Genomic DNA, 24,810 nt, shown 5'->3' on the forward strand with positions numbered 1-24,810 from the left:
TTTGCTTGTTTTGAGGTGCAGGATCACATACGTGGTTTTGACTGCAAACAGAAATACAAAACCATGCAGTAAAGCAACAAATTAAGGGGGGCAGGATGACATAAATATTATTTATACTCAATGAATACACTGACACAAAAGAAAAGGGAATCTGAACCCACAATGTCCTATACACACAGTATAACTCGTAGAGAGACTGCGGATTCTACATGCTTGTGTTAAAGCCACATCGTATTATTGGTCTTGCTTGTTCTATCAAACTGTTAAGAATAATGTTTTGCACGGATGCTATCAAAGATCAATGAGTACATGGACTGCTGTTGCAAACTGTGGAGATGGAAATAGAACACTCCAACCTAAAATCATGTCTTCTGGTTGTTTTCTTATAGCAGACATTTGTGGTCCGTGCAACAAAAGGCAAGTTTTCAACGCATTCCTCAAGCAAGCACACGTTATTTAAAAGAAAATAAACAAATAAAAAGGGACTCCAAAGAATACTAACTCAGGCCATTCGCAATGACAAAATCTGTCTTACTCACTGACTGATATCTGTTCAGTGTAGCGGTCTGCCCCCTCCCCCTCCCATCCCTTCCGTTACTATCTATCAGGGGGTTTGTCACACCATGTGGCAGGGTGTGACCCCGCTCTTTTGCGGGGTCCAACTCCGAATAGTACATGCTGCTTCGCAGGCTCGCGGCAAAGTGCCGCTGCAGTGCGGTCAGGTTCTCATCGTCCTTAAGCTCGAGGGGCGGGACAGGACTGCTGGGTTGGGGGGAGCTTTCCGGGGGAGAGGTGGGGGAGGGGGAGGAGGAGGAGGACAGGGAGGAGGAGAGGGGCGAGAGTGAGCAGCCGCTGTCGGCAGTCATGATGTGCAAGGTCTTCCTCTGTTGAGGGGAGGGGAAGCCATGGCATCCAGTTAGAGACTGCATCATCCCATTGCTATGGCAACCCATCTTCCCTTTCCACATCCCACACTGGTATGTGCATGCTTTTTTTTACACAAATTGTCAACGACAAGATCTTTTGAGGGTCATGTGTCTGTTCCTAAATGTCTCCAAAGGAAGGTTAAAAAAACTGCATGACTTCTTTAATAATCCCCTGAAGGTTTAAAAGTGCAATGACTTCAGAAATTTATCTTAGCCTTTGCCAAAAAGCAATAAAACATTTGAAAACATAATAGAAGAAGAGTATGAGAAAAATGTAGATAGGAAGACGTACAGACTGATCATAGATAGAAATGACATCACTTTACCCTCCACAAATCTATGAAATGTACTGCAACAAAGCAAAAATACTTTGAACCATTCTTTAATTCTTTTCTTTTTCTGAAAGGATGCCTGATATTAACTTCTCTGAAGTAAAACTTTTTTTATTGGCTACTGGAAGGCTACCACTGTATGCCCCATCACCTATCTGCGCATACCCTGCCTCTAATAAATGGCAGCAAGTTATTCACTCTTGACCAATTGGAGATGGACTGCTATAGGCTACCATATCATTTTTCTTTTAGTTTACTCATTTGCTCTTTAGATATCAGTACAACCACATCTGTTATCAACAGTAATTCTAAAAAATTAAAGAGACAAAAATAAACATTAATCATCAGAAGATGATTTTAAACGTGCTCCTTTGTTGTAAAGCCATTTTGGTTGTCACAGGATCCACTCTGCTTCCTTGCCTCACACTGCCCTATTTCACTCATCAAGACAGATATTGTACATCCCCACCATCACAGAAGCAAAATACCAACTATGAAGCCATAAGAATTGCATAACTGTTGTAATTTACATATTGTATGTCTCATAGCATTGGCAGACTTTCTTCCTGACATTTACTTTATTTTCCAAACAGGTGTGATTGTTTGAAATTATGGAATAACATTTATACAAAAAAAAAAGGTAAAATTAAAGTAATTCAAATTACTCAAACTATTGATTCTGTCACATTTTCTGATCTTCTAACTTTGCTATCCTTCTTGTTGCAACACTGCAGACATACAATGTACTATTGTACATGCCATTAAAATTTGCTGGCCGAAGTACATATCAGACAGTCTGCCAGTGTTCCTTTACATATCCTGTGATCAATTCACTCTTCTTATCATTGAGTACTTAATCTAGACAGTGTGCTATGCATTCATTATCAGTCATGTCTATTAATAGACTGTCACTTTAATTTCTGTGCCTGATAGGATGTTTTATTTCCTCTTTCGTACAAGTCCACACCAAACATGACAACATGACACTTCCAAGAAATTATCAACAATAAGCAAGAGATGAAAAAATGTATAAGAAAGGAAAGTCAAAGCAAGTATAATTGCAACAAAAACTTTAAAGAAACCTTCACAAGAAAAAAAAAAGGAAAACAAACAAATAATATTGACACATATTTGATAAATCAACTTGTTTCTTTTTTCTTTCTTTTCTTTTTAGGTATCTCCTCCTTCCCTTCCCCCTTAAAGGGATAATACGGTTTTGGTTTCAAACATTGTTTGGTGAGATAATGAGAGACCTCTTATGAAATGTGAAAGGGCATGTAATTCCAGGGGGAACTCAATGTTAATTTCATTGAAACTGGTTTGGAAATGGCTGAGATATCCAAAACAGAGCGGTTATAATAAAGAGTGGGACCCACCTTTTATTACGATTGCTTTGTTTTACTCTGTTTTTGGATGTCTCTGCCATTCCAAAACAGATTTTCATCATATAAGCATTGAATTCCTCATAGAATGGTATGCTCTGTACTATTTCATATTTAAGTAGTTTCTTGGTATCTCAAAAAAAGTTGAAAGCCCAATCCTCATCTCCATCAATACTATACCATCCCTTTAAATTCAGAAAATTCTTGTTTCTGAGATGAATGGCTGCTGATTAACCAGAAGATTTTGGACTTGAAATGCTCCCCCCCCCACCAACACCCCCCCCCCCCCATTCCTTGCAATACCAAAATGATTATGTTAATATGATAAAAGTAATAGCTAACACCCATCACCATAACAATCATTTTTAATAAACTTTTTCCCATTTCCATCACTTGGTCAAATGATACGGGGGAAAAAAATCACTGGGGAACATTCTTTTTTTGGATACTACAAACAATTAGTGTTTAGATGAAAGCATAAAAATGGTGGCATTCCATACATGCTATTCCCTCCCCCTCCAATCCTCTACAAACCCAAATCCATACTGACGTACATTGTACATACACATACGTACAGACACCGTACACACACACAAAAAAAAACTCAACCCAATGGTACATGTTGTATTTACCCGTTGCTGGTCTAGTTAAACACAAGTCAATGGTATTTACCCGTTGCTGATCTAGTTAAACATAACTCAATGGTATTTACCCGTTGCTGATCTAGTTAAACACAACTCAATGGTATTTACCCGTTGCTGATCTAGTTAAACACAACTCAATGGTATTTACCCGTTGCTGATCTAGTTAAACATAACTCAATGGTATTCACCCGTTGCTGGTCTAGTTTAACACAACTCAATGGTATTTACCCGTTGCTGATCTAGTTAAACACAACTCAATGGTATTTACCCGTTGCTGATCTAGTTAAACACAACTCAATGGTATTTATCCGTTGCTGATCTAGTTAAACATAACTCAATGGTATTTACCCGTTGCTGATCCAGTTAAACATAACTCAATGGTATTTACCCGTTGCTGATCCAGTTAAACATAACTCAATGGTATTTACCCGTTGCTGGTCTAGTTAAACATAACTCAATGGTATTTACCCGTTGCTGATCCAGTTAAACATAACTCAATGGTATTTACCCGTTGCTGATCTAGTTAAACACAACTCAATGGTATTTACCCGTTGCTGATCTAGTTAAACACAACTCAATGGTATTTATCCGTTGCTGATCTAGTTAAACATAACTCAATGGTATTTACCCGTTGCTGATCCAGTTAAACATAACTCAATGGTATTTACCCGTTGCTGATCCAGTTAAACACAACTCAATGGTATTTACCCGTTGCTGGTCCAGTTAAACACAACTCAATGGTATTTACCCGTTGCTGGTCTAGTGAAACACAACTCAATGGTTTTTACCCGTTGCTGATCTAGTTAAACATAATTCAATGGTTTTTACCCGTTGCTGGTCGTAGCTGGACTGGCTCCCCCTCTCATCCCATTCTTCATCATCCCAGTCGTCATCTTGGGTCGTCGTACTTTCTTGGTGCTGTAGGTTACCGCTGCCACCGTAGCCCGAGTCCATTAGCTGCAAATGTTGTATGAAACACACACACAGAACAAAAGTTTAATTACAGATGGCTATTGATAAAAAAAAAAAAAAAAAAAATGGCTTCAATTGTAATTGGTCTTTTTTATACATGAAATATCATAGCATCACTGTCATATTTTTTCATCATCAACATTATTATCATCATTACTGAAACAAACATCATCATCACTGTTTTTATTGTTATGACCACCATTATCATCCTCATTATTTTACTTTATTTGCCTACAAGACAAGAAATTTACAATTAAAGAGAGTCACCTAAAATGCAATTTCAGATTTCAAATACCCAACGCCCCCCCCCAAAAAAAAAACACACACACACACACACATAACAACAACAAAGAGAAAAAGAATGGAAATTTAAGGGATGTATACACTTCATATAGGAGTAGCAAATATTACACTGACTTCAATGACTCATCTATTGAGAAAAAGCTTAAGCACTTCAGGAATATTTACTTTGTAAACTACACTGGATGATAGACAAGAGTGAAATAACACGTTATTATACGAGAGACATGTATAGCATTGCAATTAACTCAGGAGCCCTTGACAGAAAAGAGAAAAAAAAATAACCAACCAATTACGATGATGTATCAAAAATCATCATACAGGCTGACAAGTTTATGACCGAGGAAGATGGAATATACAATACAGGAAATGAAACCAATTAAATGGCAGCAGACACTTCAAAAATTAAAGGGAAGGAAAAGAGGAAGGATTCACAAGCGTTTTACACATGGAAGGAAACAAGTTGTAAAATGAGACGTTCATGTACCAGAGATTAAAGGGATCGTATAGTTGTGGGTAACTACAAACTTCGGGTTACTAACATTTTTTAGTGAGATCATGAGAAACCTCTTGTGAAATATGAAAGAGAATGTAATTCAAAAAGGGATTCAACGTTTATCTGATGAAAGTTGGTTTCAATATGGCCGAGATATCCAAAACAGAGCTATCCTAATAAAAGATGGGACCCACTTTTTATTATGATCGCTTTATTTTAGTTTGTTTCTGGATGTCTCCGCCATTCCAAAACTGATTTTTAGCTATTAAACTTTGAATTATTCTTAGATTGGTATGCTCTGCATCATTTCAAATGTGTTTTTTTTTTCATCTCTCAAATAGTTATAAGCCCAATCCTCATCTCCACCAATATCATACCATCCCTTTAAAGCCCCTTGCTAACATTTGCAAGTTTGCCCTGCTTTAGTGCTTCAAAATAGTTCTAAAATGTGAGTTTGGGATGAAAATAGCCAACATGAAAATGCTAAATCAGTATAATCAATGTTAAGTATTATGCAAAATGTGAACAATAGTAAAAATTGAAAAATGTTCCAGAACAACATTGGCATACTAATTGTGATGGCTTATTAAGAAAACTAGTCATATAGATCTCCTTTGTTTTGTGGCTTCATTGCAAAATTTTTGTACAGTAGGGTGTTTTGCGAAACAAAAAGAAAGTCTGCAACCAAAACAAAAAATATATTGAAGAAAACAAGGGCTCAAACAAGAGAAAGAAAAAATAAACAAACAAAACACTCTACATGTACTTTGGAATACTCCTTAACGATAACAGGAGATGAAATGAAGATACATCACATAACCACAAAAATCCGCATCACAATTTAGGATCCAATCACTTTCAAACTACAGTTAATTGTATGATTGCTTGGAGAATTACGGAAATACTATGAATCATGATATCCAAGTACTGTTATGATATCCAAGTATTATGACATCAGGTTTCCATGGCAATGTGACATGGGTTATGAGTGACTGTGAGTTTAATATTTGTTTGCTGTTCCTACAGCTGTAAATCTTAATAACCTGAATAACAGAACAATATGCTGTATTGAGTGGATGAATTAGTCAACAACTCTGTATAGTTGGTGAGACATGGTTTAAATGTAGCTAAGGGGGTTGTGGGTGTAGCAGGGGTTTTGTGCGGCATGGTACAGGATAGCCTGGCCCAGCCAGCACTTCCTGTAAGTGACGAACACTCACCTGTCTATGTGTCTATGAGCTTGGATGGTAATAAAAATGACATCAGTCTACAGTGTGTGTGTGTGGGTGTGTGTGTGAGTGTGTGTGAGTGCATGTGTCTGTGTCAGAACATAAAATGCTTCAATTGGGTCAGGACGGACTGCATGTATACAATGTACATTTGATGCACCACGTAAGACTGCAAACTAGGGAGGAATCAGACCCAACATGCTCTGAATACACAGTAGTTTCCAAAGTTCATTATACAGTATATTATAAAATGGGTTCAAGAATGTAGCCAATAGGAAGCGCTGAAATGAGACACACTCCTTCCTTTACTTCAGTACAATTGCACTGCCTGTAATCCTATGGTAGATTGCCGATCGTCTGTGCGCGCGGCGGCTCCTTTGATGAATTGCATGCATACGCGTACGCGCTGTCAATCCTGTAAACAACTTCTAGTTTGGGCTGCCGGCCGGCCGGCCTGTCTTCCCTTGTGCATAACATATGTGGCGTACGTACGTATACTGTACCGTACTATACGTACACTTTGTACAGTACAGTAGACCAAGCGTTATGGGACCGGACGCGTACATGGAGTCACTTTGAAGAGCAAATCCAACGATTTAGCAGGTTAATTCTCACGCCGTTTTCAGAGTATGTTGTCTAGTAGGCCTATATGAGGAGTCTATATCAAGTCTTTAAGGTAAAGGGTGCATATTCTATGTAAAATAAGTAAGTTTTCATGCGGGTGTCCGGAAACCCAACCCCCCCATTATACTTATAGGCCTACTGTATGTGCGGGACTTCCGCGAGTGCGACGTGCGTAAAAGTTTGGGACGAACATCTTCGGACGTCTTGACCCACAAAGGTACGTGAAAAACGCTGAAAAATGATGTTAGTTTTCGAATTTTCGACCCATTTTATAAAACAAATGATGCACAGGATTATTTCGTGGCGTTAGTGTAGGCGCAGCTCACTCTCGGGTATTTACAATGTAGTGCAACATGCACTCGGCTTCGCCTCGTGCATGTTTCACAATTGTAAATACCCTCGAGTGCACTACGCCTACACTAACGCACTCTATCCTGTGCATCATTTGTATACTAGCAGCACCCGTGGAAATCCACGGGTCTGAGGGCCTTTATTTTTTCTTTCTCATTTACAATTTTGCACATTTTTATTGATGAAATAAAAAGAAAAGTTTTCTCATTCCTTTGATAAATTGTGCTCTCTTCTACCAAATACTACAATTTTTATCAAGCATTTTTGATGTTGTTATTTTTTTACTACTGTAAAAGTGGATATTTTCACGCGACTAATTTTTTGCGCTTGGCTGCGTAAAACAAGTTTCACATGTTTTTAATTCCGCAGAATCAAGACATCAGCAACTGGAACATATGGCGAGCAAAAATATTCACACGCTTTTATTTTCACGCTAGTTTCTCATATACGCAGATTACACGGAAATTTCTCAACACCACGAAAATTTCCACTTTTCCAGTGTGACAAATTACGTCATGCCCCCCATTTTACAGTCAATCAATCATAAAGTACAGTGTGAAGCTGGATACTTTAATCTATCAGTCATTTTCTCTTTTCATAGATTTGACAATGTCCTATTACTCATGACTCCTTCATGTTCATTCCTACTAGCAACTAGTCATGATGATCAATCCAAACAATTTTTTCCAGGTAGTTAAGAGTAGCTATTGATAACTTTGAAAATAATTACTTTAATAGCGAAGTAGAACATGATTTAATGTGCCAAGCTTCCAGATTAAAATCTGGAAAATCCCATTATAGTGGTCACTACGGAGTTTCATATCCTTTCCTCGAGTATTGTTCTACAATGAAGAGTGAATCAGTGTTTTTTGTTTTTTTTATTGAAAGACAAATAATTATCATGCTACTGACCAAGCCACCTCCCAGCCCTCAAACATGTTTTACGTTCCAGCACTATGGTTCTCAATCGTCACATTAAACACTTCTGAAATCACTTAAGTCTCATTTTGCAAAGTATCATACTCAATACACAGGATTTCCCTCTCCTCATATTGGGCAATGCACTGTCTTCTGCTCCTATCAAAATGTGGAAAAGAATGCTTGGTCCTGGGACACAAGAAGGAACATACAAACTGTGCTTTTCCTTCCACTTTTTAGGTATGAAAGGAGCCTTGGAACACTCAGACGGTGGTCATTCCCCCTCCCCCTTTGTGTATTACAAGTGGTTTTCCATCCATTTTCTATTAAAAGTGTGAAAGGAGCATTGGAACATTCACCCACTTTCTCAGTGTGGAAGAGGCATTGGAACATTCGCATGGTGGAGTCTTTGCCCTGGGTGCCCCCCCCCCCCCTTGTGTATGAACAGTGGTTTTCGCTATGTTTCCTTCCACTTTCTCAGTGTGAAAGGGGCATTGGAACATTCAGACGGTGGAGTCCTGTCCCTACCTTTTGAGTGTTGAAAGAGCCATTCCTTTCAATTTCTCGGTGAAGAAAACACACTGGAACATTTGTATGGTGGAGTCTTTGCCCCCCCCCCCCCCCACTTGCAGATGCTCATATTAACAGTGGTTTTCCTTCCATTTTCTCAGTGTGAAAGGGGCATTGGAACGTTCAGACGATAGGGAGTCCCCCCCCCCCCCTTTCGTGTATCAAAAAAACTTTCAATTTCCTTCCAATTTCTCAGTGTAGAAGAAGCATTGGAACAATTGTATGGTGGAGTCTTTGCCCCTCTTCCCCCCCCCCCCCACTTGTGTATTAACAGTCATTTTCCTTTCACTTTTTCAATGTGAAAGGGGAATCGGAACATTCAGACGGTGGAGTCCTGCCCTTGAGGTTTGTGTAAAGAATGAAAGGAAAGCAGCCATATTGAAAGAGGCCAGGAAGTGGCTCTTCCTCCCTGCCAGCTGGCCGTGAAAGGGCACCCAGCTTCCTGCAGAACTTTGGGTCAGGGCTTACATCATGCCACACAACTGCATGGTACCAACCGTATGAGGAACCAAAAAGAATTACAAATACAACATACAAACACATGCATCACCCACACACACATACACACATACTCAAACAGAGACTTATGTAGCCTGCAGTGGAACATACACAAATTACATGCACATTCTCCATGACATGTTTGTAAACGAAATTATTCTTATCTAAAGTTTTAGCTTCCATCACTAGTATAGAGCTACAACAATTACATTTATTTTAATAAAAGGGACTATTTTCTAGAATCCCACTGTGGACATTGATACAATGGCACGCTGTTCTTTTAACAAAATAATTCCAAGCCAAATTTTAGCTTCCATCACTAGTATATCTGTAATAACATCAAGTACTCCTTAGAATCTCCCCCCCCCCCCCCCACAATGATACAAATTTCACAAAGCTATAAATATGACTCAAGACAAAATTTATGATATTTTATACGACGGATGAAACTGTCTGGAAGAATGCCATCATGTCTGGTATGTCAAGTACCAGGGTACTAGACATCATTTATCTAATAGACACATTTATTTTATTAAAAGATAATAGAACAAAACAAGCATACTGTACCTTTAGATAAACTAATTGAAAACTAGTTCCAAGCATACTTTGGCAGATATGTCTATGGGAAGTGCGTGTCATAGAAAAATCTGCTCGTCTTCAACGAGTGAAACAAAGTTTGGTACATGTACTGATAACAAGATTTCAGAATACACTTTGTACAACTAGTAAAATCAATCAATCAAAAAGAGTACCGGTACCGCAATTTATAAATTAGCAATACAGTTTCAAAAGAAGATTAAAATTATTTTTTCTGTTTTACTTTTCAAATTTGTAAGTGCTCTATTTTGTGCATATCTAGCTAATTTCACCATATTCATCTAGAAACCTTTTTTTTTTCCCCAATACAAATGTATGTTTGTGTATGGCACACAGTTTAATTCAAAAGCTGCCAACAACTACATGATGATGACAATTTCTGCAGCTAAACTGCCCCCAGACTGGCTGTGTCAATGATACTCTCACAATCCTTTCTATGGACAATAAAAGAAGAAATATAATACGCAGGGGAAGCGCATGTTGCCATTTACGTTTTTATCACATAACTTTTAATAACCTCTTGAGAGCACTTTGGGCAGTGTGGTGACCAACACACTTCTGTATTAAGGACACTCAATTTTAAAGACTTTTAATGGACTCTTGCAATAACCTGATACATTGTATGTATGTATACACACAGGTACATTTATGATCTTTACCAAAGTGCAAGATACATATTACATGGTCTGTATGACATGAAATCATAACTGTCACATACTTTCTTCCACTTACATTGTATAAACCCTTGATATACCCAGGCACTTTATAGTTTGGCTAGCCATACTTTCTATCAGCACTAAAGGACAAGTCCACCTTCATATACATGGGCAATTCCATGGAAATGTGGACATGGCACTAAAATTTCAAGTTTATCTTATTGCAAAAGAATTACTCATAATGTATTACCCATATATTGAAGTTAAAGAAACTCAAAGAATTATATCAATCAGTCAAATATTTCCCGAGAAACAGCTGCAAATGTAGAAGACAATTTTTCAGTCATCCAAATTGCTAAAATGCATGCTTAACTTAATATACATTTTTTTAATAGAAAAATTCTGCTAGCACTTCAATTAATTTATTTGACAGAAGCAAATTGGTTCTACTTAATTATCCCATGAGGAAATTTTTATGCCACCTTCAAAAATTTTTCATCACCACATGAAAGTTCAGCCCTTGAGAAGTGTAACGCGAGTTACCGAAACAAGAAATATTTTTCATTCTGAAGGAAGCAGTGGAGGTAATTTGTTGGGAATCATAATTTTCTAAATTCATCACACCCTGATATTGTGCACAGGATGTTGACTTGAATAAACCCTGTTATCACATTAAAAAATGTCAATGAAAAGTGTAACGCGAGTTACCATGTAACGCGAGTTACCGGCATGTAACGCGAGTTACCGACTATAAACGCAAGTTTTCCCCAACATAAGCAAATTTTAGCACTTAATTGAGCTAGATTGTGGTAAAAGCTATCAAATGCAGTGTTATACCATACTGCTGGACTGAAACAAAGGAGGGCAGCCTAATAAACTGTGATTGTATAATACTACATGCCTGTAGAATCAAGGCCACTGATCACATGCCACATTGAAGAGTCTAGCCTGGCTTTCACTGCATGTGTACATGTACATCCAGCAGTGAATGAGAACATGAAATTTATCTTCTTTAATTTCCTGCATCAGTATTACAGAATTTTTATTATAGAAAGCTATAAAGCAGCAATTAAGTGTTGGTTCTAATCCTTATTTGGTGGTTTACTGAAGATGACGCCTGTTCGGAGATCAGGAGGTTGTGGGTTCGAATCCTGCTCGAGTATGTACAATGTATGACCATGATTTTTTATCATGGCTACTACTAAAACACTGATCAATTCAGTGCTTATTTACGTTTATGTAGGGCAATTTGTCAATCAGTTGCAATGAAAACATCTCAACAGAAGAATTTCATGAATTTGAATAACTACGCAGTACCCGCTGCATGCTATACAGATTAGAACCAACACTTGCTGTCCGGCGAAAGCTCGGTGGTCTAGTGGAGATGATGCCTGCCCGGTGATCAAGAGGTCTTAGGTTTGAATACTGCTCGAGTATGTGCGCCCATTACTTTTTTATCATAGCTACTACTAAAACACTGATCAATTCAGTGTTATTTACGTCGATGCAGGGTAATAAGCCAGTTCGTAATTACACAGTAGCTCATGTACACATTGGTACAAATGACCTTTCTGTTTTTCTCAGTTGGTTCGGCACATCACTTGTTTTCAAAGCGGCATAATGCATAAGCTTGCCCGACAACAATTGATGGAATTCATGTTCAAAAAGAAATTAACTTGCATTTAGATCAGGGGATCAGAATACTCCCATCAGTTTATAATTCAGCAGGCATCCATTTCATTGTTTTGGGTTGAATGTGGTAATAGCTAATATTTCCTTTTATATTGCAAAATACCATTCTTGCTGTCGGGTGGATGTGCTGGCAAGCATCATTTAGATAAGGATCGCATGAATAATCATTGCATCACAGATGCTTAAAATCTCAATGAATTTACAAACCAAAATGCCTGTTGGTACATATGACCTTTTTCTGCTCGTGCGCAAAGTGGAATTATGAACTGGTCTATTTGTCAATCAGTTGCAAAGAAATGTACTAGTTTTCACTCCTCACAAAGACAGGATTTGAATTTTTGAAAGATTGTAGGCTTTTTTGTAAACTTGTAGATAGGTTTTGATACTTTTATGTTTTGTTTTAAAAAGACTTTCAACATTTTTCATCTTTACACTCTGAAAACTACAATGCACTTATACACCTAAACCACCTGGGTATATATTCAAACGTATTCAAGGTCTCTATGAGGAGTGAAGCTCTCATTAGTCTTAAACGCTTTCTTCTATTGGGTTTTATTAGTAAAATATTTGTTTAACATTTATTCATTTTACTATCTACAAAAATAAGCATCTTTCAAAACATTCAACACAAGATTCAGTGCCATCAGAACAGTTGTATGTCATCAATTTGTGTCACCCTGTGTTAGTGGACATAATGTAACGCGAGTTACCGACATAAAGGCTCCCTACATTTTACCAGGTCATTGTAACTCAACTTTGATAGTGTTGATTTATGAGTCCTAACCCACTATCAATTCAAGGTAGGAAAACTTTTATCAAGATTGTCTAGTATGAGGAGACTTTCCAAAAAGAGGTCTTTATAGAATTGACCATGTCCTTTTTGCGTAACGCGAGTTACCAAAGTTTAATGATTCAAGAATCCCAACATGTTTGTCCTTTATTTTTCTTCTTGGATTCATTTATTTGGTATATGTCTACTTAACCCATGATGAAAAGAGTAACTTGTAGATCCTACCAATTACAAAGATATTGGCACATTATCCCATAAATGTACCCATTATTTGTAACGCGAGTTACCGTGGAATTGCCCACATAAAGATTGAAAGAATGCAGCAATATTTAGTAGAACACATCAGTGAAGGTTTGAGGAAAATTGGACAATCCGTTCAAAAATTATGATTTTTAAAGTATCTGCACAGTCACTGCTGGATAAGAAGACTCCTTCACTGTATGATGCCGCATGCATACAACGATATAAGGAAAATAAAAAGAGAATTTCACAAAACTTTACTTTTTGAATAAAGTGCAAATTTCTTTGACTTGTTACTGACGTATGTTAAGCAGGGTTCGAAATTAGCGATGGTCCGCTGGCCATTGGCCACCCAAAATCATGTCGGACTAGCTAAAAATCATAAAATTCTGAAGTTACTAGTCCGTCTGGCTAGCCAAAATATTGCTTCAGTATCAAAACTGATTCTAAGTAGTCCGCCTGGCCAGTTAAAAAAAAAAAGTTAAGTGCGATCCCTGTTAAGGGTAATATCATTCCCCCTGCCTACTGAAAGAGAGAAGTCGAGTGTTCTTTTGTTATGCAAGAAAAATGGAAATATATTGAATTTTCTTTATTCTTTCTTTATGACGCTGTGCACATGTGACATCACAAGCTATAGTAGTCTTTTCATCCAGCCGTGACTGAGCAGAAACCTCAAAAATTCGTAACTTTTGAACGGATTATCCGATTTTCCTCAAACTCTCACTGATGTGTTCTTCTGATATTGCTGCATTCACTCAACCCACATGTCTATGAAGGTGAACTTGTCCTTCAAAGTACCAGTACACTTTACGACCGACAGCTGTAGATCAGCAACCCGTTGAGGACAGTTTCATTTTGCTACAACACGCATTTCCCACAGACACCTGCCCGAGTATACACGGGACTTGTCCTCAACGGGTTAAACAGGAGGGCCATGATGACACACTAGGGATCAGAGGGGATTAGTTAATCTCTATTCATAAACAAATTGACAACTACTTTCTAAACATCCACAAACTGGGAGTCAATCACTCTGCAAGGTATTACACTGACCCAATGACTTGGCAACATGTACGATTCCAAGTACATGAATACAGTACTGTATACACTGTATAAATGTATATCACATATCGTAATTAGTATGCTCTTCAAACTTTGTTTGGCCAGGAGATAAACACATGACTGATTCTGAAATGTTATGAATATCATCCATGTTTCTGTCTCTGTTCTTCTTCCCTCTGTTCTTCACAGGTATTAAGCATCTCCATGTCTCATATCAACAGCTGAATACATTTTGAGCCCTTCGGAGTTTTTGGTTTTGTTTTTAAACTTGACAATCCCAAAATAATCTTTATTTACACTTGACTCTGCCGAAACTTTAACTGTTTCTGTTTCTCAGTTTTCTTTATGGATCTATTTTCACTGTCAGCATGAAAATTGGGAGAAGGGGAATGGGGGGGGGGGGGGGAGCAGGTGGAGCCTCCCACCCTCAATAGGGATGGGCGTGTCCTTACCTCACAGTAGGCCTCGGGAACCAGCCCCCTCTGGCCCGACGAGTTCTGCGCCTCCCACCATCCCTCGCCCACGTCCTGGCGGAGGATTTGCAGCACCTCATTCTCATATATTGTCAGCTCGCCATTATCTGTCTCGCCAGCGAAATCGTACAGAACCCTGGCCTGCAGTAGATATAGAGTATGTTAGATAGATAGATAGATAGATAGATAGATAGATAGATAGATAGATAGACAGACAGACAGATAGATAGATAGATAGATAGATAGACGGTTAAATAGATGGATAGATAGATAGATAGATAGATAGACGGTTAAATAGAGGGATAGATATGTGGATAGATAGATAGATAGATGGTTAAATAGATGGATAGATGGATAGATAGATAGATAGATAGATAGATGGATAGATAGATGGATAGATAGATGGATGGTTAAATAGATGGATAAGCATGAATGGAATGAGATTGACAAGTACAGAACAAGAAAAGACAGTGTGAGACAGAGACAGAGAGACAAGGACAACATAATACAGGTAGACAGAAAGAGAGACAGAGAGAGAGAGAGAGGAGAGAAGGGGACAAAAAACCAAAAGATTATTTCATTATTTAAAGACATGATTATGGAAAAACCAAGATCAGCTCAATGTTATGAATTCTTTAACAAGTACCATTTTTACCTCTTTCTCACGCCGAGGTGCACCATAACTTTTAGTACATAATTTGTATTTCAAGCAGGATATTTTTTTTTTTCATTTGGGTTTATAGGGGGTGGGGGGGGGGGGTAATAATCATAACATCATGGGTCTTGTTTGTCACTTACAACAACTTTATCAATTCTTACATGACTGACGTACGTGTATTACAGTTCATATAAAATAGTTTATACTTTGGCAGCTGGCAAACTACACGTACGTGTACATCGAAAACAATCCAGAAAATAACCGGAAAGAAAAAATCCTTTAAAAAAAATAATAATAATAACTATAAACATTGATACTAATACTATCTGTGTGCTTAATCTCTGTGTGCAATGTAAGCATCTACTCCATTCAGTTGAAGGCTTGCCAACTTTGCATATTTTTCACAATGCACTAGATATTAAAATCACAGTACATGTATGTCACAGTACATGAAAATGTCATGGCCATAGCTCTGTCACAAAAATTACAAACTATATCTTGAGCTTTTCTCTCAACTTTGCAGAACTACCGATACATCAGGCAGTACTGGCATAAATGCTTGGAAAGTTCTATAAAAAGTTCTATGACTTTGAAATACAGAATGTTTTCAACAAGCACTCATGTGCCGTCATATCAGAATCATGTGATATACAGCTGGTGTTTACACCATAAGGCATGCAAAGAGTTAAATGTGTAATCATGTGACAATTGGCATTCTTCCCAATAAAGTCATTTGACTTTGTTTTTCCTCCAGTTTGCTTTTAATACAGTTGTTTCAATCTGACAGCCATGAGTACGTACGTACGTACGAGAACGGTACCATAAGATAGCACTTTTGGCGTAGGATTGACACCCCCCTGAATATGGGTAGGTGGGACCAAGTAAACCATCAACACCCCATAGGGTCAACAGATCTGTGTACTGGAATATGGGTGACCGTGTGACACAAGTGTTTCAGGTTTACATTGAACCATTTATCAGCAATATAAATCACAACAACAGCAACAATATCATCCGCAACAATTTCATTAAAAAAAAAAAAATAATAATTATCATCTACCTGAATAACAATATCATCATCAACAACAAATGTTTTTCCAAGTCATGCTCAATGTTTAAAAACAAGGCCCTATAGATGCACTGTATTCACATTGTATTCACATAGATTAAAGGGTGTGTACAGTTCTGGTCGAGGTGAGGATTTAGCTCAATGTTTTGCGAGATATTCAGAAACCACTCTATGAGATGTCAAAGAGCATGCAGTTCTAAAAGGGGTATCAAAAGTTTTAATTCGATGAAAATCGGTTTTGAAATGGCTGAGATATCCAAAACAAGGTGAAACAAAGAGATCCTAATAAAGTTGTGGCATGTCGCTTTTTTTATTTTCACTATTTTTTATATCTCAGCCATTTGTATGAAATAAACGTTGAATCCTTCTTAAAATTACATACTCTTTCATAATTCATAAGAGGCTTTTCAATGTTCAAAACATGAATCATCACCTCAACCAGTACTGTATACACCGTATACAGTCCCTTTAAAACTTTAGTGGTGACAAGAGACAAACCTTGCTCATTAGATTACACTTTTGCATGCCATGATTATATCTAAAACATTTCTTTACTTTTTATATGCCAAGGACAATAGCTGTGTGGTGTTGTACACAATGTACATGTAACTTGTCACATTTTTTTTTTTCACTCAGCTTCCTATCAATTAATCCAAACTTGTCCAGATTTGATTCAAGTTTCACTTTAGCGAACCCACTCAGTTGTCACCAATACCGCGTACATTGTACATGTATGCCACAGTCTATTACAGGAAGACCATCCCAATACTTGTAGAATTTACAGGCGGAAGCGGATCTAGAGGGGAGGTTGGGGGGTTGCAACCCCCCCCCAAAAAAAAAAAAAAATAAAAAAATAAAAAATCCGGGGACCATTTTTATTTTTTATCTTATCTTTTTTTTTAAACTTGTAATTTTATTTTTTTCTATTTATGGCAATGACCTCTATACCAAAAATAGTGGTGTTTTAGATGCAAGAAAATGCCATTTTCACACACAGATTTTCAAAAATTCTCCCTACTGTGGGAGGGGGGACACCTCCCTCCCACACCCTCCCCCCCTCGCTCGCTCCGCTCGCTCGGGCTCGGTCGCTACGCTCCCTCGCATACCGCCCCCAACCCCCTCCTTTATAAAAAGCTACATCCGCCCCTGACAGGATTAGAGCCATTGGCAGTTGGTTTCCAGACAATGGTGACTGAAGAACAGTGAAGAGTAGTACGAGAGAAATACAAGTACATGTATGTACACTGTACCATGAGAAACTGCTGGTATTAGAAGTACTCGAAAGTACTTGTCATATTACAATGTAGCTCCAAGATGTTAGGCCTAGTTACTGTATTTAACTTTATAGTGCATGTGTACAGCTGCTGTTGAGCATTTCACAGTTCTATAGCTGACAAAAGGGCAGTAGTTTGGACTTTGAACAACAGTGCTGCAACACCAACAACAATACTGAGCACATGGCTTGTACTGAGTCACAACGACATCATCGAACAAAATGTTTGAAAAGTGTCAACTGCCACTGAGATAATATCATCTCTTCCTGATCTTCAGACTCAGAAGTTTGCCTTTGGTTGTGCAGTATTTTCTGCATTGTTTTCTTCCTTTCTGTCTATCTTGGCTGCGGTGCATTGTTTACAGCAGATCTGAAGTAGCAGCCACCATGACAACGCATACTTTGCCCCTGTAATTTTGCCCCTCTGTACGCTTCATACGATATTAACAGATTTCAACAGGGCGCCTCCTGATGAATTTTAGAGAGACGAGCAGGTGCCGATCTAGAAGCCACTTGCTGGTTAGTTTCCAAGACACTGCTAGCTGTACTAATCCTTTCTGTGCTAATACGATATAAGTCTAATGTGCACAAATTTCACATACTTTTCTATACCGACAAGAAATATATGTGGCACACAGAGTGTTAAACAACAAAAAGAGACTACTTTAAAACTGAGCAAATATTAACTCTTACGCTATACTACAGATTAAAAGCAATGACTGACTGGGAAAAATAGTGTTTACCAATGAGCCTTATTACAAATTTGTCTTTTTCACTCAATCATTCTTCAGAAGAAAGGGGGGGGGGGGAATGACTGTACTGCATACAATGGGTAGGGCAGTAATCTCAGAAGCTATAATTGTATCTATTGGCAATTCCACTCAATTGTGAATTTGACCTGACCAATTAATTAGGTCAGCAGTCCCACTTTACTCATTCATTCATTCATTTGTTCACTCACTCACTTAAAGATTGACAGTCCCAATAATTGACTATAAAAAGCATTTTGCCTTTTGTGACTGCCTGGTATTTTCTGCATATAAATGATTGTTCAAAGTCCCGCGTTTCCAGACGTCATTTTGCAATACAAGGTCTACAATCACTACAATGGAAATGAATGCTTTGTGCAGTCAGCACACAACTTTCAAGGACATTCGCACAGCCTTTTTTCTATGTATACTGCAATGCAACAACATGTCAAATACATCAAATGTAGCAGCCCTACTGCTAAAACAACTGCTTTCAGAGAATACAGACCACACTATTCATAACATGCTTTCTTTATAGGTTTGGAAATGAATCAGCAAACCTGTAGGTTATACATAGATGCAGCATGAAGCTACTAGATACTATAATTACACTGTAGTAGCTCCATCGTGGCAGCATTTATGGTCCTTGTAAATCCATGATGCTAAAGTAACACAAAAACACATTCATTTCATCCATTCACATTTGGGTGGTAGGCCTACATTGCAGTTCTGACACAGGGCAATAGCAATATACTGTATACGCCGAATATTTCGCGAGGTTTTTATTTTCGCGAATCAGGTGCTATTCGCGAAAATTAAAGACACGCGAAAATATTGACTCTGATCCCGATGAGAATGTGACGTGCGCATGTGCGTTTCTCTGTTCGGTGCAGGACTCCACGATCGCGAATTCAACCACTCGCGAAATCGTCAGGAATTCCCAATTCGCGAAAATTTAGACTCGCGAAATATATGGCGTATACAATAGGCACTTTTGTACACACTAAAAAAAAAAGGTGATTCAAATCAAAATTCAAATCATGCTTTTTTGCGCTGTGGTTAACACTACACAAAAAAACAAAAACAAAAACAATTGTCATTCACATCACGCAAGTTCACAAAGAAAAATCATGACCAAATGGCATTGGTTTGAGCAAGACCAAACTGTACATGTGCATAGCTCAGATCAAGGGACCAAAAATATTACATTTTACCTAAAAGTTTGAAATTAACAGACTTCAGTAACATTATTTTTGTAATCTCCAAACATTGCAAAATAAGTAAGTGCTAGAGTATGAAACATTATACATCTGGCAATCAGCGAGCCATGTTTGGTGGTCAGAAAGTGTAACGTGCATAACTCAGTGTCCTCTTTATGAAATGCTTTTATCTTGTTTTTAAATTCACTTTTGCAAATATGTACTTCAATGTGTGGCGAAACTTGCCCCAAAAAGAAATAAAACCACTTAAAAAAAATAAGATTTTTCAAATGAACATTGAAGGTATTTCCTGAACGAATACATGGACACCAAGTTAATATTTACGTAACACTTAACATTCTACCATACAAACTTTCTTCTCATTTCTTAATTTGATCCAAAAATTATAATATCACGCTGTTCAGTGAAGCAGTATACAGCAATGCTGGCACAGAGGGTGATATTTTCTATGAACGTTGTCCATAACAAATGTTACATAACTCGGTGTCCTATGTTTTGGTCTTATCTCTTAATGTACCTCATTTCTGCCAAAGACTCCCAATCATATCATGAGTGTTACATGTTGGCTACATGTATTACTATGACATGAACACTTTTAAACAAATTGTAGATGCTCGTAGAGTCCAAATTTTACCATGTGACATGTACAACGTATAGTAGGACACCGGTGTCCACTTACGTTACATCATATTGGGTCAATTAGCTGAGACTGGAGTCTGCTTCTCACCAATTTACTCATAAATATATGTATTTTTACGATATAAAAACTTGTTAAGATAAAGAAACTAGTTCATAATGTATAATTTTCATAGTGAATTGAAAGATGTGTTCCGGATATCAACTGTCATGTACATAACTCGGTGTCCACTTTCAAGACCAATTTTGAAGGACACAATAGGTTTCAATAAAATGTATAAAGTGGTTTGCACTTTAGGCATTAGCTGCCTGGTATTTGCCTTTTGTACGAAAATACGATTGTGTTGACATAATAATATACATTGCTACATACATAACCCTGGACACCAAAAAATTAAGTATATCATTTAACTGTTAAAATATTGAAAAGTACACTCAATGTTGCAGTGAATTCAATTCAAAGTTAAGATTTAAACATATGAATGGGAATATCATAAAGAATATGTACATGTACTGTTATCCACTTTTTCACTTAACAACTTCAAAAAATTGGTGGACACCAAAAGTTATGTACAATTGTACGTGGCATACAAACTGCCTCAAGGGCTGTTGGAAATTCAGAAGTGATGTAAAAAAAAATCAACATGAGAATTCTGTAATTTGATACTTAATTTTTATTGAAAGTTTGAAATCAGTTCATATTTTAAAATGTAAAAGTAAAAATTAAGGTGTCCAAAAAATCTATGTTCTGCATGTGAAAAAAAAAATAATGAAAAATGGGCATTTTTAAACCATAAAAATGCTGTAAAATACCTAAATTCAGAGCAATGAACCTGAAACCTTGTCTGGAGCTACTACTATAATACAGCCTTCAAAAGCGAAAATGGTACTTCATGTCCTGGTCACATTGCATAATTAGTTTAATTTAGAATTTCCAGAAGCACACTTTTGCACAAGTGCAGTGTACCCTTGATCTGAGCCATGCACACATAATTGAGCATTTGGACATAGACAATACAGTTCCAGACATGTGCACTGGTCAATCAGTAAAGAAAATACTGAAGTGCATGTGGCAGTTGGCCAAAACAGCACAGTACGGGTTAAAGTTGGCCCAAAACAGCACAGTACGGGTTTAAAATAAAGTCGCACTGACACTTAAAAAGATGACACAAATTTCCTCGAGTGCCAAACACAAGCAAAGCATTACACAATGTACCAAAACACAATGCCATGATCTCATTTACTGAACTTTCTTGCACCTTCTGTGGCACAGGCGATGGAATGCTTTCTTTGCCAATCGACAAAGACGTCCCGAAAGTATCAGTCAATGAAAGGGGGCCACTAACAACACAGACCTCCAAATCTTTGTATTCGTCACTCAATACTTTGTATCACAATAATCTAAACTGGGAAGCATCAGCACATTTTTTACAGTGTAGGGGAAATACCTACATGTGTGCATGTATACATTGTACATGTACACTTGTACCTGATGACAAAAGTGAAGTTGTTGTCATTTGCTACAGATAACACATGGGCAACACAAAATGCTAAAAGAAGTGTATAAAAAGCCATGACTAGTTACCAATGGAGAGTAGTTTTGCATCACTGTTAAGTTTACCTGTCGTTATCATTGTGAAAGACTCTTCTGGCAGCTTGGCGCAGTCTTTTACACACAAGAGAGTTTAAATCTGATTCCTCAGCCGTGCAGTAAATCTGTAAATCTCTTGTTGCACTTCGCTGTACACTGATAGAGTCCCTTGGTAGCTCCAGTATTCAGAGCAAAGATGTACCTTGGTGTTCAACAAGTTTGGTATAAAGTGTAACTTTCCACCAAGACTGCAACTTCTGCAGGAAGTGTTCTAAACACTCAAATAGGACAATGTCGAATGTTCACACTTGATAATAGCACACTTCCAAAGAGGTGTTATCGCAGCACTCAGCTTTGGTGTTGATGTTCTCTCCTACATTTACACTGTATACATTGTAATTCCAAGATACACTAGACATACACAAAGGGGTGAAACGTCTGACATGACACCATGCAATGTAGACACAAGACGAGGCACTGCAACTTGTTCACTGCAGCCCATGCAGCTCAATCACCAACAGGACTTGGTGTTTAAAAGAAGGGTGAGCGCTCCTAGTGTAGGGTGGAGAACTCCCTTCACCCGACTCGTATGTCAAATATCCTTTGGGAAGCATAGCTGAGCTTAGACTGAAAAGTCGAAGACATGTCCCAAGAGATATAGAGACAATACGATCTTTTGAGTGATGAGTAATACTTTTTCCTACTGTAAAAACCCAATCCAGTGTGTCATTTCCCTAGAAGTACCAATCCGGAGAGAGGTCTGTCAAAACAATTGCATGGAGTGGGTCGACCATTGAAAGAGCATGCTGCACTCATATGTTTATATTTGGTAATAAATGCCTCATAGCATGTGTCACATTGAAAGCAAAGAATGAAGGGTATAGGATGAGACAGGAATAAAATAAAATCAGGAAAGGAACTAGATTGAGAGAGATATATAGAGAGAGACAGGAAAAGGAACAGAGAAATAAATACATGGGAAGAGAAAGAGAGGAAAGAGAGAGAGAGCGATTCAGAATTCAATGCCTCTACTTCCTTCTGTATACTATTGTACAATTAACTTTTCTTTTTCGACACGAAAATAGCAGGTCACACACAGGACAGGGCATTAATTGGTCCACTGGATTATATAACTTTCAAGATCTATAGCTGCAGATCTACAGAAAGCGTAGAGTCAAAACTTTTCACGGCAACGCTGTCTACTGTTTAGTCACTATCTTGAGTACATTCTATAAAAGCAAAGAGAATCATAACAGTGCCACTGCATTGGGCAAGACTTGTTGTGTACATCCATGTACGACTGGGCATCAAACATTACACACATTCTGAGTCCCAATTCCCCCACCCTCCTTCGGTCCGTTACTTCATATTGCAGCAATCACATTCTGAAGGGGCAGTGATCTCAGCGGGAGTGGAGGGGGCAGCGCATTAATGACTCAACCTGGAATGCTTCAAAGCTTTTCGAAGCCAACAAAGTTTTACAGGAAACCACCATACGAAATGCACGTTCACAGGGATACAATGTACATACATGTCCTAGGCTTGCAATGTAACCTTGATGGACAGCACAGTTTACTTGAACAGTGTCCAGAATCAACATTTCTTTTTAAAATAACCTCCCTACTAATCCCTCCCTAATCAAGTTCTAATCAAAACTCTGGTCTATAATACATGTGTACTTGTAAAACTGTAGCAATTGCAATTTAAGAACCCACCAATATTCTTTTTAGCCACTCAGCAAAAAAAAAAAAAAAAAAAAAAAAAAAAAAAAAAAAATCATGCCAAAGCATCAATATTTACAGTAAATCACATCTAAACTACTTTGTTAATAATTATCAAATTAATAATCCCATCTATAAAATTCAAAGTTTGATCTCATTCACAGCTACACCGTAAAAGGTGCATGCAAAACAATGACATGACATTTTAAGCTGAAACTGGTCACACTTCTTCAAGATACAACAATTCTGTCTGCACAAGCAGTGAACCCGCAGGACAAGTTTGATATTAATCGCCATATCTGGTTAATATTTACAGCTGTACGAAGGTTTACGAATGTACTCTGAACAGAAAGCTATTCGAATGACCCTTGGAAAATTGAAGTTAAGGCTTTCAACATCTGTCAAATCATCGCATGGGCACGTCATTGAAAGGATGTTAAATTGGGCTCCCTTGACAACGGGCGATGTCATCGTTATCTGAAAGCAAAACTTGACGCTAATGACGACTTCCTTGGAGCTGGGCCGATCTCTGGGGGGGGGGGGGGGGGGGGGGGGGGTTGAGGGCTGAACATACAAACTGTACACTGTTTTCTAGCCGGCATCATGCCACAATGCAAACCCTTTCTCTACCACCCACCATACCCCACCCCACCCCACATTCCCAAAGGATGGATGATTAAAACCAAATTACACTAAAACAAATGAGTTTTTCCTTTTTAACCACACTGCTTTCCAGGAACATTACACACACACATATTATACACATGTACTGACAATCGCCTTGTTTTTGTCGCCACTAATTACATGCTCTCAGAGGCTAAAAAGATTTGACTTCTGAAAGTAGCCACACGTGCACAGGCAGCTGTGACATTTCGATTGGCAACTGCCACTACAGGGTGGTGTCCAAGGGAGGAATATTACAAGTAAAGAAAGCCCACTCTTGGAATGAAATCTACTCCTTTCGAAACTTTCAGAATAACCATGCAGTCACTTCATCTCTTAAAAGAAGCTCAAATACATTAGCTTTTTGACTGTCAATTCAGTAAAAATTCAAGTCATTTCTTTGGAGGCGCAGGTTGATACAGTAACCCTTGCAGACTTTTGAAGAACATCAATTGTAAATTATCAAAATCATGATAAT

The 24,810-nt window shown here is 38.0% G+C and overlaps 1 protein-coding gene across 1 annotated transcript in view; it reads right to left on the reverse strand.

The window, feature by feature from the left end:
* The window catches only part of LOC140246670 (sorting nexin-33-like), a 70,562-nt gene that overhangs the window by 36,852 nt on the left and 8,900 nt on the right, over positions 1-24,810 (reverse strand). The window contains exons 2-3 of the mRNA XM_072326010.1: positions 14,732-14,893; positions 4,113-4,241 (exon numbers count right to left, since the gene is read on the reverse strand). Coding sequence (XP_072182111.1) covers positions 4,113-4,241; positions 14,732-14,893 — 291 coding nt within the window. The remainder of the gene's footprint in view (positions 1-4,112; positions 4,242-14,731; positions 14,894-24,810) is intronic.

This window comes from Diadema setosum, chromosome 3 (genome assembly GCF_964275005.1).
Source record: "Diadema setosum chromosome 3, eeDiaSeto1, whole genome shotgun sequence".
Taxonomy (NCBI): Eukaryota; Metazoa; Echinodermata; class Echinoidea; order Diadematoida; family Diadematidae; genus Diadema; species Diadema setosum.